The 19678-nt window shown below is 41.2% G+C and overlaps 1 protein-coding gene across 1 annotated transcript; it reads left to right on the forward strand.

Annotated features, from left to right (window-relative positions):
- Nucleotides 1–715: 715 nt before the first annotated feature.
- Nucleotides 716–19337, forward strand: LOC134461451 (GTPase IMAP family member 7-like). Its single transcript, XM_063214382.1, has 3 exons — nucleotides 716–866; nucleotides 18636–19160; nucleotides 19324–19337. The coding sequence occupies exons 1-3, from the start codon at nucleotides 716–718 to the stop codon at nucleotides 19335–19337; spliced, it is 690 nt and encodes a 229-aa protein (XP_063070452.1).
- Nucleotides 19338–19678: the final 341 nt, after the last annotated feature.

Here is a 19678-nt window from a genome sequence, read left to right on the forward strand (position 1 = left end):
GACTGGATTTCTTCTGCGTGGTGAAACCAGTAGAGACACAAGTGTCTTAATAATTAAAACCTAAAAAATAATTCTGTGTGTGTGTGTGTGTGTGTGTGTGTGTGTGTGTGTGTGTGTGTGTGTGTGTGTGTGTGTGTGTGTGTGTGTGTGTGTGTGTGTGTTTGCAGTGGGAGGAGAGAATCCTGGTCCTCTACCCGTGTCTCCTGCTGTGTCTGAGCTGAGGCTGGTGCTGCTGGGGGGGAGTGATGACACTGAGATCACACAGCTGCTTAAGAAGATAGAAGAGATGGTGTTAGAAAACAGAGAGGCATTCTACAGCAGTGAGACTTACCAAGATGCAGAGAGACAGGCCAGAGAAATAATAATGGAGCGACAGAGAGAAGAAATTGACACAAAAGAGAAAGATATTAAAAGTAAACATTTGAAGGAAATGGAAAACTGTGGTCATAAACTAAAGATGGAAATTAAAGAAAGAGATGAGAAGATCCAAAGCCTGGAGATGAGAATAAGAGAACTGGAGAAAGAGTTGCAGAGTGAGAAAGACACGGAGAAAAGGAGAGAGCTGGATAGAGAGCTGGAGGAGGAGAAGAGGAAAAATAAAGAAATACAGACAGAGAAAGAGAGACTAGAACAAGAGTTTGAAAATGAAAAGATGGAGATGGAAGAGAGACATAGCAAGGAGATGAGGGAAATGAGAGAGAGCTTTGACGTGGGGATGACGGCTGATCTACAAGCTCACCTCATTAAGACCATCCTGCCTCAGGTTGACAGAAACAAGCAACTGCAGGAGTTGAGAAGACAACTGGTGGAGAAAGACAGGGAGCTGGAGGAGAGCAGACGTCAGCTGGAGAGAAGAAAACGAGACGGTAACACTACTAAGATTGTTTGTAAGCTTAGGATGGCATGGTATTTTCTTTCTAGGTGGCATAAGCATTCCAACATGCCATAATTCATTGGGCTCAAAATGTGAATGTTTAGCGTTTATGAGAAATCTTTTGGATTGGCCACCACAGAGTCCACACCTCAACCTCATTGAGAAGCTTTTGGCTGTGCTGCTTTTCTGCAGTACAGATTTTACCATCATCAAGTCAAGACCTCTGTGAAAAATGATTGCAATACATATATCCAGACATTGCAAAAGGTTATTGCCACAATGCCACAGCAAATGTATGGGGTGAAAGAGTGTATTTTTTGTGACTCATTGACACGTACAATGGTAGCTGAAACCTAGCTAACCTCTATGTATACGCGTGTGTGTGTGTGTGTGTGTGTGTGTGTGTGTGTGCTCCCACATGCAGATCCTTCTCCTACAAGAGGACTGAGCATAGATGATCCTCCTCAAAGTGAGTGTTCAGTTGGTGTGGTGTGGTGATGGAGTGATATACTAAAACCTCTGTTTCAAAAGCACAAGCCCTCTAGAGGGGTTGGCGAAGCACACAAACAGCTGGTCAGTCTTCCTTATGGAGTGAGTTCTGTTCACATGAATGCATAAAGCTGTGTTGTCGCTGCTATTCCCTGGATGTGATAGGTGGTGCGTAAAAGCCTGTAACTCTGCTGGCTCGCAACTGAAAGTGTATCTTGGGGACGAATGCCAGGTTCACCTACAAAGTAATCTGTGCATCAGAAGGATAAAGGGCTCTGCATACTTCACGTGCGCACTTTGGCGAGTGTGGCGCGAGAACCATTAATGACGTCATCACTTGCGACAGACTATTCATACTTCAAAAGCGCTTTCGCTCGCATTGTCGGAAGTGCCCTCTGCTATTCATGAGAGAAACGGCAGTATTTTTCGCAACTCGCAGCGTGAGTTCTACGGATGTATAAAATAGAAAGCCAAACACGGCTGCTGTAGGGCTACTGAACGTCTGACTTGTGACTTACCACATTGAAACATATTTTTTGTTGTAGCCTACATTGCCAGATCATTCCAAGACCATGTGAGAGCATTGTTCTGGCGGCAGAATTTATAAATAGATCGCCGAACACAACGTGCTTCTGAACAAAGTAAACAATTGTTTCTGCGTGGTCGCTGGTGGCGCACGACAAGTTACAAAAAATGTGGGGTGCACGACGTCGCGACACAGGAGCTCGCACCACGGCGTGTGACGTCATTTTGGGTCACGTGACGGCGCGAGTGAGGTCGCGAGTGAGGTCGCGAGTGAAGTATGAAGGAGGGTAGCGCCAGTCACGACAAGTATGAATCCCCCTTAAGGCATGCAGTTCATTCACACACTTCATAGTCACCAGAGCGAGGAGAAGGGCAGTTTTAATGGGGAGAATCCCCAAGTCCACTTCCTGGAGGGGCTGGGAGGGAGCACCACACATGGCCTCCAATACTAGGAAGGTATCCCAGTGGGGTCATTCCACGCCAAATCACCGAATCATTCCGCACGACCATCTCAGATTTGGCAGAAAAACACACACGTCCCAATAGCAAAACTGCTGCATTACAGCTCTCATTTCTTTATAGTTTTGTCATTAAAAATGTTTACCCCCCTGACTCGTTTTGAACAGATTTCTCAGAGAGCCCACTTTCAGATTGCCGTACCTAAAAAACTACTTCAACTAGGTCTTTATGAATTTCAAGGGGTAACATTTGGAAGACTGTTACAAACCCATCAAGATTTTTTGGGTGTGAAACATAAACGGCAGGTGAAACAGGACTGGGGGTAGAAAAATGGTTTTAATTTTCAGTTGCACAAGATAAACAAAAACGGCGTTGGACGCCTGGTTTTACACTGAGGATCAACAACAACAAAAAGATTGTCTGGTATAGAGGAAGACAATAAAAGCCCTATTGTAAAAACTAACTCAAAAATCCAAAACTAACTTCTCCTCCTCGAAATAATTAGAACGTGAATCTTCCGGAGCTGCCCTACCTCCTTGACCTTGTGTGCAATAATCAGGAAGAAAAACAAAACACCACCTTCCACCCTTACAATATTTCGAAGTTAACTAAAAATAAAAGACAGTGATTGACAAAAAAAGGATTGGTTAATGTTTGTTTTGCCACCAGCTTCACAGAGCGCCGTGTAGAGAGAGAGAGAGAAGACCGGGGCTAGCGAGTTTTATTCCCCAGCTCGGCCAATGAGCGCAGCGGCTTCCCACGGCACACCTGCAGACAATCACCAAATCACAAAGAAGAGCGAAAGGCAATCAAATGATTAACAGTGGCACACAATGAATAGCAAAATAACACGTAACAAAGATGTACTTGTGAAATGTGTATTTTCACATATTCTCTTGTTATTTACCACCGCTTTCTGGGGGCTTAAAGTTGCGGGCATCTTTGAAGGACTGTGGTAAGTGCCGTTTCAAAGACTGAGACTTGATTTGGACAATGTATGTTCTCTACCATTCTGTGCATGTTGTGTTGAAAGACTGATCATCTGTGATGAACAGTTTAGAAGATATGAAGTCTTTAAAAAGAAAAACTGAAACTTGGTGCCAACTTTGCCGTGTTATTTTTTTTTTTTAAATGTCACAACTCACCACCATATTATCAACAGTTTTGGAAAGACTAGATGTCTGTTCTTAACATTATCCTAAACAACCCAAATTGATCCACATTGATCCTGCATCAAATTTGGTGAACAAGTTATCAAGCATTGTTATGAATTAGAATTAAAAGCTTTCAGATGTGGTGATAGTCAGGATGGGGCTACTTGTGTCAAGATCTACGGAGATGTTTCAGTCATTTCATGACTTTATTCCAGTATTTGGTTTTCAGTGCCTAAAGACGAAGTTTACACAAGTCTATAACCTTTGATTTACTGAAATGTAGTTACAGTAAAAGCTGGAATAAAACCTTTCACTCATCAGCCACTTTTACTTTTCTGCCGTATTATATTGAGTGTGTCGAACATACTCAAATATCTTGTATCAAAAATGTCTGACTCAAATTGCTCAAGTCATTCACAGTGGCGGAACAATTGCACATAAGGCCTCATGGCAAATAGCGATTGATAGGGTCCCCATGTAGCCTGCAATGATCAGAGCAGGGGCCCCACCTCAATAGAGCAGCGAGCTGCAGATGTCACACAACCGTTTTTACAAATCCATTCTTAAGAAATGAGACAGAACACCACCCCAGTTTTTGAATATGTTAATAACATTGACATTGAGTCTGTCTAAAACTGTTGATGTCATAGTGGTGAGCTCTGTCATTTTGTTTGTATAACATGGCGAAGATGCCACTCATCAGTTTTTCATAGGAGCTGTGGAACTCACACAACAGTGGGTTTTAAAAAAATCATTGTGACCAAATGAGGCAGAATACCATCCCAGTTTTTAAGAACAGACATCTAATCTTTCCAAAACTGCACCACAAACCTCTGACGGCGTAGGCTACCCGACGCTTTCGAGATTTAAGTTTGATTTCTCTATTCAGTTTACTCACATTTGACACAAATCAGAAATGTTTGTCTGTTCTATCTGCTCCGTGCACAACTCCCACACCACTCCGCGGTGCCGGATAATCTGCAAATTGGAGGATGCAGGGCACGGCGGTTTGCAAAGTTTGTAATGTCCGGGTCCTTCGCTTTTGCTGTTCTGCTTGATAACACATACAAAAGCAAACATTCATTTTTCAAGTCGGCTGCATCACAAACCTACAAACACCTGACCTGCCACACAAGTAGTTCATGTGTTTAAAACTGATGTCATTCGTTAAAAATCTCCTCTAAACCGGCTCTCTCCCTCTCCCTCCATTCGCGGACAGTCAGCTTCGAGTTCAAATGCGCTGAACAAGGTGCATCTTTCCAACAAGGGGCGTTTTAAAACGAGAGGGTCACAATCATCAGAAAGCAATAGCCTACGGCCGCAAACAGCATTGACTGTGGATTTAGAATTAGTCGCGAGTGGTTGCCCAAAATACAATGACATTATTAGGGTTGGAAAGGGGGGTCCACGCGCACCCCCCCGGCTTTTTCTACGCCACCTAATTTGTATCTTTAGAGTGTCTAAATGGAGACTGGGGGTCATAATTTCAGCTTAATACGCGATATATTACTCACATTTACACTGCAAATGATGAAGGAAGAGCAGGTGGTGAAAAAGAGACAACAAAACTCAAAATAATGAAAAGATAGTTCAGTGTCTACATATTTTGGGTCATTTTATTGCTGTTTCTGAGCAAATATGCTGTTTAAATGTTGTCAAAAGTCAAAAACAACAACTTAAATTCATTCCTCAGTAGTGGTGTGGATCGTCAATGCTCTCACGATTCAATCCAATTGCGATCCGGAGGGCTTCGATTCGATCCGACCCGATCCAACGATGCATTGCGATGCGCAGGGACGGAGCACAAGTTTATGACGGGGTTATGTCGAGGTCCTCTACCCATACGCTATGCTTGATGTTACAAACGTCTAACCTAATTGTCTGTTATTGTTCACAACATTCGCACCCCACCAGCCTGAGCTCAAACATTAATATTATTGTAATGTGCAATTAAAGAAAAAGAAAGAAGCGACTGTGTGGGCGCAACCGCAACCGCAGCCAACAGTAATTCGTTTTTCAACCACCTTATCCAAATCGACCCCAATGCCCTCCTCCCATATACACTCGCCTCCAAAAGAGTTGTCGCCTACCCATCTGTTTGGAATAACAGCTAATAACCTGACTTTCAATTAATCACTTGGGTTCAGAAGTCACTCATATGAAAGCTACAACCCTCTCGAATGAAAATGTATGTACAAAAATAAATTTCATGCACCAAAGAAAGATTGACCCTTTAATGAACACAGACAGGGCAGATTTTGACCAGACAAAAGTTTTGTCGCCTATCGAACATAATGTGAAAATGAGCAGATAAGTCACTTCAAAACACTTCAAATACGCAGATCGGGTGTCATACTTAATCACTGGTTCACTCACACCTCTCCAGAAAATCAACTTTGGCCTTAGGTGTATGTTTAGGGTCATTGTAATCATGGAAAGCAACACAATGAAAATCAATGGAGTTCAATGAGAGATGGTGACATATTTGCTATTCGTAGAGCAATACATTTTTTACTTCATGATGTAATCAATGATAAAAGCCCTCACACACCAGCAGCATGCATGCAGCTCCACATAAGAGCTGTATCCCTCCCATGTTTGACTTTAGGCACCATGTATTTTTTCCAAATTCTTCACCTTTAACACCAAAGAAGTCTCTCCCACAGTCCTGCCAGTCCAGTCCAGTCCTCTCCCACAGTCCAGCCAAGAGTTTGTCAGGCCTAATTCTGACAAAAATGAAGGCTAATGGGACTCATACTCTCAAGGCATGATCCATCATTTTAGAACTGATAGCATCAGAACTGTATGGTGTTGCAGATGAAGAAAATGAAAAAAGAGAAATGGTGCATAAAGTGAAACATGGTACAGATACAGCTCTTATGAGGAGCTGCATGCATGCTGCAGGTGTTTGAGGGCTTTTGTCATTGATTAAATCATGAAGTTAAACACGTATTGCTCTACGAATAGCGAATATGTCACCATCTCTCATTGAACTCCATTGATTTTCATTGTGTTGCTTTCCATGATTACAATGACCCTAAACATACACCTAAGGCCAAAGTCGATTTTCTGGAGAGGTGAGAGTGATTCAGTGATTAAGTATGACACCCAATCTGCGTATTTGAAGTGTTTTGAAGTGACTTATCTGCTCATTTTCACATTATGTTCCATAGGCGACAAAACTTTTGTCTTGTGAAAATCTGCCCTATCTGTGTTCAATAAAGGGTCAATCTGTCTTTGGTGCATGAAATTTATTTTTCTGCTTACATTTTCATTCGGGAGGGTTGTAGCTTTCATATGAGTGACTTCTGAAGCCAAGTGATTAATTGAAAGTCAGGTTATTAGCTGTTATTCCAAACAGATGGATAGGCGACAACTCTTTTGGAGGCGAGTGTATTACTAACACATTCTATACCTCCTCCATACAAGATAACTGTCACGACCAAGACGCGCGGCCCCATCCTTGTCCAAACAGATTCATTTGTAAACTGCCAGCCTTCTCGTCGATAGGCTACACAGTAAATTGTGTAGTGTTGAAATAACACTTAAAGAGTTAAAATTAACACTGTTCTAGTGTCTATTTGGTCCTGCTCCAGATCAGTGTTAAACACTGGTGTTAGATTTATAGTGTTAAGCTAACACTATAAAGAGTAAAGCAGTTTCGGGGAGCACCCTACTAACAATTTTTAGTTCTAAGAAGGTTCCTGGAACACAAGCCCTTGGTTCCAGTTTAGTTCTGGGTACGTCCCCAGAGAGTCATGTTTGGTTATTTTTCCGTTCTCACTTGGTTGGCAGGAAAGTTTAATTTTCGTTCCTAGAATGTTATATGTGTAGTTCCCATTCCGTTCCCTTATTGTTCTCTCACCGTCACTTTATTCCTGTTCATGTCATGTTTGTTCCCTTGCCATTCCCATATGGTTCCCTTAACCTTGTTGGTTGCATATTTGGTTCCTTAGACCAGGGTTCCCCAACCTTTTTAGCACCAGGGACCGGTTTGAGTCCCATTTTTTTTTCGCGGACCGGTAGTCACGCGTTATAATAATAATAATAATAATAATAATAATAATAATAATAATAATAATAATAAATATTACTATTATCACACTATTATTATTATTAGTTATCATTGTTATTATTAATAGGCCTAATAATAATAGTATCAATAGGGTCTAAAAATAAGGCCTAATCCTTTTCCTTCATTCCATTCAAAATGTGTAACAGCCTACATTTAAACATAACATTTAGTATTTGACTATTAAACTGACAATTACCCCACTAATTTGTGGAGCCATTCTTGGTCATAGAGCTAGTGGTGCAAGGGAGATCACCCAAAACTAGGCTACTACATACTATTAACGCATAGGGCCTAATTCTCGCATGGTGAAAACTTTTCACCATGCGAGAATAGGCCCTATGCGTTCTCTGCTCTGGCCATGTTAATTTTCATTGAGGACATTTTTGCGCAGTGAAATTCAGGGCTATTTATGACTTGGTTATAGGTCTGCTGGTTAAGTGGCGCTTCTATTAATTCAAGGTCAACCGTTTTCAACAAGCAGTCGTCATTGTTTTTTCGAACACACGCAGAATAGTTGGAAGCTGGAGTTGATACCGCTGAAGTTTGCCACTAGCAGCTCGTGCCCTCGCGTCGCGTTTGTGTGGACTGCTGTATAACCAGCGTTTGATTCTACCGCGGTCCGAGTGCCTGTGGTTTTATTTGCAATATTTTTTAAAAAGGCAAAAGGTTGCATGTCACCGCTTGATTTTCTGCTAACGCTGACTTTCAGGAGCTCCTGAAACAAGTGTTGGGCGTTATTAGTTGCAACCACAAAACATGTCTCGCAACGCAATTACGTTCGTAACACAGCGTTGTTGTCACAAAACTGAATAGCAACAAATGATAGAAGTGGATTTCTAAAATAGCTCCCAAAAGTTTGCTTCGCAACATTCAAAAGCCTTAAAAAGAAAGAGCCGGAGAAGACAGCCAACACTCCAAAACGGCCACCATCCACTTTGCATTGCAGCATTGAAATGTAAAGTGGGCGCGGCCTCGCAGCATGCGTCTGGCGCATTTGACATTCTTCTAGTGATGGACGGAACAAAGAAAAGTTTGCTTATTATTGAAAATTAAAATAGCCTACTTTTTCTACGTCTAGGCTAATGCAAATATTAATATGGCGAAACTAAAAGTTATACTTGAGATAAATTCTGCACTGCAGTTCATAACAAAGGCATGTCTTCTGGATTTAAAAAAAAAAAAAAAACCCTTATGTAGTGCGGCCCGGTATCAAATAGTCCACGGACCGGCACCGGTCCGCGACCCGGTGGTTGGGGACCTCTGCTTTAGACATGCTCCTGATGTTCCCCCAACCTTGTTTATTATTGTGAATGTGTTTTGGTCCTGCCCCACTATCTCTCACCATAGTTGAGGTACCCTGATCATGGTACTTAAGCACCTCCCATCCTCCACCATGACTGAAACACCCTGCGCCTGGCATCAGTTTGCCACACTGCTCTCTTAAGATAATGTTTAAAAGTTGCTAGAAACATCTAAAGTGTCTATATTTTATTTATCAGTCTACGCTGTACTGCACCACAATGTGAGAGAAACGTTAGCTGAGCATGTATGAATACTATCAAATGGGGATTAATACAAAATGTTTTCCTTAATGAAGTTAAAATATGACCATACCATCTACATCAAGTGCACAATGGAGCAAGCAATGTAACATGTGCTGTTACTGACTAGCTCACAAAGCAAGGCACAAGATGTAGCTAACAAATGCCATAAGCCAAAAGCGCCTTTAGCTTGCTTGCAAAGCAGGTAAACAAGCGCTATGCTGTGCCATGCTGACCAGCCAGCAGACAGGCAGGCAGGCAAATATTTAAAGCACTGTGACAGTCCAGGTTTATATACAGGCTCAAGAGTACCATGTGACCAGATTGATTAGGAGTTTTTCAGGTGCAAGCAATTGAGTCATGATATACCAGCCCTAAGTAATTAGGTTTGGCCAGGCGCTGATGGACAGATTGGTTGTGAGGGGCCTGCTTGTTACCGGCAAAGGTGTAACAAGTTCTCAAGTTATTTCTTTCACTCAACACATCTTTTGTGTGATGTTGTGTGCACAGCCAAACCTTAGATCAACCCAACCAAGTTGAGTTAAATGAATGAAATGGAATAAATAAATAAATAAATAAAAAGATTGTGTACATGATTAAATCTGGAGGAAATACTGTTACTAATATTTAGACGTATATGATTTAATCGGGTGGACAGTCATCATTGCTTATGCTCTGAACAACACAGTATAAACAAAGTTGGGGGAACATCAGGAGCACGTCTAGGGAACCAGACGTGACCAGACCTATAATGTAACCATCAAGGTTATGGGAACCATATGAGAACGATGAGGGAACAAACATGAAAAGCAATAAAGGTACGGTGAGAGAACGGCGAGGGAATGGAATGGGAACCACACATATATCGTTCTGGGAACTTAAATTAAACTTTCCTGGCAACCCAGCGAGAACCGAAACAGAACCAAAAATGACGTATCCGAAACGTATCCAGAACCGAACTGGAACCGAACTGGAACCAATGGCTGCTTGGTTTTTACTGTAACCAAAGGGAACGTTTGCAACCTTTAGAGAACCAAAAGTCAAACGTTTTCTTTACGTTCTCTGTTACTAGGGCATACAATGGCGCAGACAAACTCCATCACTTTGAGGAGGCGGGACTCTCTGGAGTACTTCTAACTCCACACAATTTAACAACTTCATTTGTCACTGACACTGGAGAGCATCTCACTCCATTTGGTGTTGGAATTACTCCAATAGTGTTAATAAGCCTTAACACTGCAAAATTAACACTGGCAAATTTACTGTGTAGATGGTTCCGCTTTGCCAAGGGTGAAACTTGGGGAGACATGTGGAAACGGCCGGGCATCACTGCGTGCGTATTGGCTATTCAATTAATGTGATGAAGGATGGTCAAACTCTAGATGCTGCATGCCACGAAAGGGGCCATTTTTCGGGAGCAGCGAGGTAAAATGTTTAGGGGTCGGGAGGGAGGAACTGAACAGTTGTCAAATAACTTGGGCCCTACTTGACTATGTCCTGAAATCGGCAACCTACTGTAGGCGATATAGCCTACACACTGGCCCAGAATATGTATCTGCTTCAGAATCTGCTGAATAGCCACTGCGCAGGGCTAACCACCACATAAGTGCATTTCACGCGCTTGTTAGTTCAATGCGATTTGCCAAAGTTGGTTGCTGCACCAATGCGTTAAGTAAGGGTTAACGTTCGGCGAGAAGGTCGCTACCGTGGAATAGCAGCACGACAGAGAGAATCTTTAGACCCCGACGTGCCCTCTGAAGTGCTGCTATTCCACAAAGCGACCGACTCGCCGAAAGTTAACCCGCTTATTATATGTGATGCGATCTGGGAAAACCCTTCACATGGTGTGATTTTACATTTTTGAGATATCGTTACCATTTGAAAGTCAACTTCAAGCACTTTCCAAAGGTGTTTTTGTTATTTTCATATCTTGTCTCTATTAAATGTTATACTTACCCAAAGTCAACTTAGTCGTTTGGAGGAATTCTGAGAAAAAACACTCTAAAGGTTGAGTATGGAGATTGTGGCCAGAGGAGGTATTGCAACTATGCAAGGTGATTGTGGCCACAGTTAGTATTGCAACTATGCAAGGCGGTAGTGTCCAAAGAAGGTATTGCAACTATGCAAGGCTCTTGTGGCCAGAGTAGGTATTGAAACTTGGGAAAATGTGAGGTTGAGTATGGAGGATTGTGGCCAGAGTAGGTATTGCAACTATTTTTTCTTTGATTTATTTATGTAATTTGATTAGTTTTGAGTTTGAGTCAAAGAAACAACCAAGGAAACAAACAAAAAAAATCCTTGTTTCAACACAGCACGGATAGCACATTATTATGGATAAAAATTATGATCATATTGGTAATTATTATTTTATAGTAGATATTATTTTATAGTTATTGGGATACTGTTTAATTGAGCCATTCTAAGTACTTTAGACACTCTAATTCCCAATGGAGACATTATTAAAGTTAGCTTTTAATTCAGTGCTTCATTATGATTATCATCTTCTGATTACTTGTTTGTAGGAGTTATTGTAATTCACATCAAATCAATGTAATGTTCCTAGACAGCCACTGTGCAAGAAATGTTTTCTTTGTATAACTGTAATACAGCGTAGGCCTAATTTTCAAACAACTAGAAATTTAGCTCTTCCTTTGTCAGATAGCTACTTAGAATATGGACCCTTTGAGTAGGGTAATTCAGTTTGGAAGCAGTGCAGCGTCCTTATACGATGCTCCGGATGCCTCACTGATGGTGGAAGATACAGGCAGGACAGTTTTTTGGTCAAGGTACCTCTTAAAGATTAGTCTCCTCCTTCTGTATTGTCTCTAGTTGAATTTTGCTCTCATCCATGACCATAGCACAGCCCCACCCCCCTAACCATCACCCTAACTGAGGTCGCTCATCATAGAACTGGGCTACGCCCCGAATCCCACACGTAACTGGATTACTTAGAGTAAGGGATACGCCCAATGGAGTGATCCATCTTTATGGGACTCTCCAAGTACCTCAGATCCAATGCATGCTTTGACATGGACATACCATAAATAAAAAAGAAGAAAAAGGAATTGGCAGGATTGTAGTTCAGAACTTAATAATGGGGTAATTCAATGAAGGATCACTTGGTTTAATTACTGTTCTCACAGTCATTAATGATATTCACTTCTCAGAAAAGTAAGTCTCAGAAGCAATAATTGAATAGAAGCAAAATTTTAAGAATTCATTAATCTCATTTATTTATCTTCAGTAAATTTGTAATCCAATGGCACAACTTTTGAGGACAAAACACTCAAAATATTGTTTGATGCAGCACAGCAAGAGTAGGCCTATCACATTGTACTTGTACATGGTTTTGATATTCAGATTATTATTATTATTATTATTATTATTATTATTATTATTATTATTATTATTATTATTATAGTAAATAACAACAGATGGCTACTCATCAAACTCTACCTACCACATGCCTGTTAATTTCAAATCGGCTGAACGAATGAAATTCCATTACTTTTACCTATAGGCCTGAGGTCTTCCTTTTTTTTTTCTTTTGTCTCCCAGACCCCCAAACTGCTGGCTAACTGTGGGTCGTCTATAGGCTACATACTGGCCTGCGTATATAATATAATTTCATATTAAATTGTCTATTGATTCGTCATGTATAGTTATGTAGCTTATTCGTAATTTACTGCCCAACTTTTGCCATTTAGGTTCCTAAAGCATTCCACCAGGTAAAGAAACGAATGACGTGTATTGGACCTTCCATTTTACTGTATAGGGTATGAAGCGAAAATATCAGCAAAATGTGTCAGGATGGGAACCATCAGTGTCTCGGAAAAGTGCAATGAGCTCTCTGCTCGGAGGTAAAACATGGTTTTGCGCGATTCCAAAATATCAGCTGCACGCAAAAAAACAAACGGTAACACTTTATTTTAGGGACACATCTATTAGCACTAATACATACAATATTAATGCCTGTGTAAGTAACTTGTAAGGCATGTGCTAAGCAAAATAAGACAGTTGTTAAGCATGTATTCACAAATGTCTTGCTCATGCCCAATTAGTGCGGGGGCCCTAAGCCATCTGGGCTGAGCAATGCATCACTTTAGAATAGGGACCCTTATTCCACATCTGTTTTCACACTGTTCAGGGTTTGTTCACACAGTGTACCAGGAGCTTATACACATTGTATTCTGGCCCTTACTGCTTACACATAAATAGAAATCTAGGTCTACTAGGTCCTTACTAAGGTTATATTGGTAATAAATCCCTTATTGTGCATGAACAAGACATTTGTGAATACATGCTTAACAACTGTCTTATTTTGCTTAGTACATGCCTTACAAGTTACTTACACATGCATTAATATTTTATGTATTAGTGCTAATAGATGTGTCCCTAAATAAAGTGTTACCAAACAAACATACATCATGCCTCGGAATAGGCCTACTTGTAGTAGGCTACAGGACGGTGAAGACCGCTTTTGTTTTTTTACCCTCTGCAGCAGGCAGCACAGACATAACAGAAGAGAAAGGTTTTCTCCATGCTTATCTTCTTCACTATCTCGCGCGTCGCTTGAAAGGACTTAGGTGATTTGAAACACTGGGGTGAAAGTCACCGGTGCATCTCAGTTTGACTTTTTTTCAAATTGACTGTTGAATAGGCCTATGTCTTTACTGAGACCATTAATTAGGCAAGACATAAATGCATTGGTAGCCTATACTTTTTTTCAACATATGAGAGGATCCAGTGACGCTTCTACAGTGTTAGGGAGCCAGTTGACCAAAACCACGACACGTAATTCAGCACAGCGTATTATGACAAAGTGTGTACCAGCGCGGCAAAAGAATGAATCTTTTCACTATGCGCTGCCTCGGAATAGTATGTCTACAAGACCACTTTTGACCCTCTGCAGCAGGCAGCACAAAAAAAGAGGAGAAACGTTTTTCTTCGCGCTCTTCTATACTGTCCGGTGCGTCGCGGTAAAGGACTGACATGAACTAGGTTAAACGTCACCGAGTAGCCTATCTGGAAACGGACTGCTGAAGACGTGTTAACTGAACACATTCATTTGGCACGGTTCTAAATAAAAGCATTTTAATCTTCCACATCTGAGATGATCCGATGAGACCTACAGACCTACAGAAACCTAATAAGCCCTCTCTTGACCACATCTACATCTTTCAGCACGGTTTATTATGACAACAAGTAGGACAGCGCAGTAAAGTAAACTTTTCGTAATAGATAAATCACACGGGCGCTTTAGTTTAAGGTTTGCATGTGAGCTATCCAATCAAAAAATGAAATCTACATTCCAGTGCCGTTTGGTAGCCTAATCGCAGTTGTAGTGATAAACTGCAAGAGGCACATGAGACTGGGGTTGATAAGCACAGGGCTCGACGGCCTCGGATCCACGGAGAGGTGTCGCCTACTGTTTGTAGGCTATTCATTGTTCCTTCTTAATTTGGACCTATAACTTGAGGGAAAACTCTGCTTCATCGAGACAGAAGGCGTTTTCAACTGCTCAGATGCGCTGACAACGAGTCAGTGAATAGGCTACACATGTGTAAATTCTGAGCCTTCGAGTCTCTGATGTTATTCCCTCAACCTCGCGCGCCCCTACGCTACAAGCGTAGTCAGTACGTTGGCTGCGCATGCAGAGTGCTCACGGCTGCCTCCCTTCTCACCACACATCGGGCCATTTCAATCTTCATTTTAACACATTAAAACAGCGATTTCAGACCAAATATTTTCAGAGATGATAGACAAGATGTTAAACAACAATAATTTAATGAAAAACCGATTTCAGGAAAACATGCTTCTCGACCTATTTTCGCTGTTTCCTGAGAAACAGCCAGCGCGACATCCGTCGGGTTTTCCCAGATCGCATCACATATGGATATACTTAAATGATTCACACATGGCGGGGACATTTCTTTAGGCCTATTTAATGTTAAGTTTATTATAGTTTTTCATGTCAAAAGATTGTTGCTGCGCAAAACAGTGCCGTTGTGGAACACTGCTAGGCAACAGCTAGGTAGCCAGGACAACAGGTGTTGTCTATCACAGCAGCTGATTAGAGTCTTGTTGAAAAGTCGCTTTAGCAGTGAAAAGTCTTGCTGCCATTGACAGTGGTCTGTTATAGACCAACCCGTCCGTTATCGAAAAATAACAGACGTTCGAACGTTGGGGAACCCCATTGAAATGAATGGAGCATTCGACCGATGACGTCACAACCATATAATAAAAAGGATTCATGGGGGAACAACGCATAATAATAAAAAAAAAAAACACAAAGCCTACCTTGGCGCTTAACCCATTATTGTCTTACCTTAAGTTGTCTTATTTCAACGAAACTTGTTTGATATAATCAACGTAGATCCATGCAAACAAATATTTGACTGCCGCATGCCTTCACGTCGCGACCATTATAGACACCTAGATACCTGACCTGACTTCAGCCATTCGTAAAGCCGGGCATACACTGTGCGATATTTTCACTCGTAGGTCTTAAGCTTCTGCTCACACTGCACAATGGAATTTCACTGTTTAAAAGTTTCACACCTCTGGCCCTATCGTGGCGCATATGGGAGGGCACTCGTTTGCTATGCGGCTGACCCGGGTTCGATTCCCGGCCCGGGTCCTTTGCCAACCCTTCCCCGTCTCTCTCTCCCAACTCGCTTCCTGTCACCATCTGCACTGTACTATCATGAATAAAGTCAAAAAGACCAAAAAAATATCTTTAAAAAAAAAAAAAATAAATAAAAAAAAAATAAATAAAAGTTCACAACTCACGACTCACGTCCTCACACTACACGAGCCGACAGTCGGATGCGAGCGAAATGCTTCCACCGTACGACGCGACAGGCATGTTTCCCCGGTCTGCAGAGGAGGGAACATGCGCACCTGAGGTGGAGATGAGGTCGCGCTCAACAGCGAATCGCACGGCCCTATTAATTTGTGCATGTTAAGTGTCAAATCGGGTCGTAGCACTGGTGTAACTGTGCGATTTACGCACGAGCCACGACCAGAATTTCAAACCGTTTTGATTTTCTTGCGACCCTGCGATTGTACGATCGTGAGCCGAAATCGCTTGTCGTTACCCCTTGTACACTGCACGATGCGAGACTCACGATTGACCTGCGATTGAGCAAGAAATCGGCCCGACTCTCAAAAAGTCGTGCGAGTGCCAAATCGGGGCAAAATCAGGGCAAAAGTTGCACAGTGTAAGCCCAGCTTTAGTCTCACCCCCTCCTACCGGCAAAGCTGCGCAAGAGGTTACATTAGCTCTAGTTTTAATGCAAACACGAGCGCGGGGAGCTTTAACTGAACAGCATGATGATGAACAGCATCACCTGTTTTAGGCTATCATGTATTAATCCCGAGGGAAATTAAGGACAATATAGGCCTATAGATATTTTGTAAACGCATGGGTCTACTTTGTATTATTATTCAGTGTCTCTTCTGGAGGTCGGTATCTTAATTTGCAAACCAGATATTTGGTGCCAGTTTCTCGACCTAAGATGGATGCTACAAGAAAAGTAAGCAAATGGCAGTAAAACGCCTGCGAATTATTCCATGTGTGATCGACTCGAAAAATGAAACCAAGCTGTGTTATCCCATTCGTCCACAACGGGGAAAATTAAACATGTCACCCATCATTGAAAAGCATGGGCACCAAGGGCGAAACTTTGATTTTGACATTGGTGGGAACACAAAAGTGCTCCAAGACAAAGATTCCAGAGGCTTTTTTGCATTATCAATCATAGGTTCATGTCATGCAGATGTAGGGCACGGTCTATGAATATGGTCATTGATCCACGTCGATTTATAAGCACGAGCGGTGCTGTCCCCATAGCCTATTTGTTTCAAACGTGTATGACGCGCAATGCCGATTTAATGTCACGCTTTCAAAGACGTTGATTATTGAGAACGGAGAACGAGACACGGAATAGGTTAGAGGCCTAGGTGAAAGTAATGTGGAGAGCACGGTCTATGAATATGGTCATTGATCCACGTCGATTTATAAGTACGAGCGGTGATGTCCCCATAGCCTATTTGTTTCGAAAATGTATGACGCGCAATGCCGATTTAATGTCACGCTGTCAAAGACGTTGATTATTCGGAGAACGAGACACGGAATAGGTTAGAGGTTGATGAAATTCATGTGGAGAGAGAGAAAGAGAGAGAGAGGGCAGCACCAACCCTTTGGATGTAGTGATGCACGCGCAACCGAAATTGAAAGAAAAGACAGGGAGGGAGGAGAGGCAAAATGGGAGGCGTGGGTACTCAGACCTCCAGACCCATCCCCTTCTGCATTCTGGTGTTGAATAGGCTACTTGGGAAGTTTTGGTGTTTTTTTAATTTGTTTGTTTTGTTTCATGATTATTTTAAATGTATTAATACACCAAATCGATCCGGCTTGTGGCCGAATCGATGCTGAATCGTCCATGCCATGGGTCGCCATCCTTTGCCACATCGATTACTTTTGACGGCCCTATTCCTCAGGTCAATATTGTATGGGAAAATGTGTTAATTTGTCTCTGTATGTAGTTAACTTCAAAAGTTATGACCTATTCTCTGTCATTGTTTCAATCTGTTGGGTTCCTGTCAGGTGCATTGAATGGTTAAAAATGAAGGCCATGGGACATTATTTCAGCTTGGCACCTGGCAGATTCTGGAAGTAGACACTCTAAAGATACAAAAAAATCAGGTGGCGTAAAAAAGGCGGGGGGTGCGCGTGGACCCCCCTTTCCAACCCTATTACATAGCCTAGCCTCACAAGTCTAACGCGAGTCCCTTTCGAGATTATTGATAGCGAGTCTAATGCCTTTGGAATTTAGATCAAGCGATGAAGATGCACTTGTGAGACCCCACACATAGAGAGACAGAGACAGATGGACAAACAGACAGAGACTGCCAGGTTGTGCCTTCAAAATGTGGAAATACAAATAGGCATAGAATTCACCTCAGATTACACTGAAACATATTGGTGCCTAATGGTTAGTTAAGAGATTGTGATACATTAAACAGCACTGTATTTGATGTTTGGCGTGAAATTACAGTACAATTACTGGTAAATGTAATTGCTCGTAACTACCGTTATTTTGCAGGGGAAATTTCTTACACTCTAACTCCCAACATTGAGAATAGAATAATAGCTGGATATTCTTTATTGCTTGATTAGAGTAATAATAATGATAATAATAATAATAATAATAATAATAATAATAATAATAATAATAATAATAATAATAATAATATATTATTATTATTATTATTATTATTATTATTATTATTATTATTATTATTATTATTATTATTATTATTATTATTATTATTCATACAACCTATAGGGATTGCAAGAAGCTCATTGCACTATAGTGGGGGTTAGAGGGTGCCTTGTATATGTTCAAGTCATTCATACACGGACGAGACACATAAAGCAGTCTTGCTTTATTTGAAATACATGTGACTGATGTATGGAAATGTTGACTCAGTGTCTAAAAATATGTTTTCAGACGAGTGGAGGATTGTGCTGCTTGGGAAGACTGGAGATGGGAAAAGCAGCACTGGCAACACCATCCTGGGAAAAGACGTCTTCAGAGTGGGTGCTTCCGCCAATCCTAAGACCTGCAAATGTGAAGCTCACAGTATAGCCGTCAACGGGAGGAAGCTCACCTTGATAGACACACCGGGATTTCTTGATACAGATGAGAAGGAGACAGACTGTGAGATAGAAAGATGCCTGACATTAAGTTCCCCAGGACCTCATGCTTTCATTCTTGTGCTAAGGGCTGCAAGATTCACCAAAGAGGATGAAGAGGTTTTAGGAAGGATTGAGAAATTATTTACATCTAATGTTTTTAAATATTCAGTGATTATGTTTACACATGGAAGGGACCTGGATACGACTATTGAGGAGTTTGTGGGTCAAGTCAAAGCAGGTAAAACAACAGCTCCACTGAAGGAACTGGCAGAAAAATGTGATAATCGCTGCCATGTTGTTGACAACAAGCACTGGAGGAACACAGAGGGTGGACAAAGTCAGTTAAAAAAAATATTTTTTAACATTGAAAAGATGGTGCAGAGGGATGAAAAAAGTTATTACACTAAATAGCTTGTTTCTACATGCAGATGTGTATAGAAACAAAATATAATTAATTAACCCTTCTCTTGTGTTCGGGTCATTTTTAACCCGTTTTGAAGATCAAGTGAGATAAAAATGATATTTTTTTTGTCCTGGAATGAGGCTTCATCTAAACCTCAGTCACAATCATTTCAACATATATATATATTTTCCATTTTATAAAATTGTAAAGGTCTAAAAAAGTTACATCTGTGGTGTTCGGGTCAAAATTGAGCCAAATAATTGAGCTAAATAAATGTTTAATAACGTATTAAATAAAATACATAACTACATGGAAAGTGTACATGGAATACACATTCTATGGAGTTGGTGTGGCAATGAGATAATGGTATGAGTGTATGAGTAAGTTTTTTTCATGTTCATTGAGATGTTTATTTCCCATTTCCGTGCATTAGATTGGCGGAACAACTGTGA

The sequence above is a fragment of the Engraulis encrasicolus genome, chromosome 13 (genome assembly GCF_034702125.1).
Source record: "Engraulis encrasicolus isolate BLACKSEA-1 chromosome 13, IST_EnEncr_1.0, whole genome shotgun sequence".
Lineage (NCBI taxonomy): Eukaryota > Metazoa > Chordata > Actinopteri > Clupeiformes > Engraulidae > Engraulis > Engraulis encrasicolus.

What these genes read in the sequence shown, in the direction of transcription:
- LOC134461451 (XM_063214382.1), top strand. Translation starts at nt 716, where the DNA reads ATGACGGCTGATCTACAAGCTCACCTCATTAAGACCATCCTGCCTCAG. An exon ending in GGAGAGAAGAAAACGAGACG is followed by an intron (nt 867 to 18,635) that starts GTAACACTACTA and finishes ATATGTTTTCAG; the next exon opens with ACGAGTGGAGGATTGTGCTG.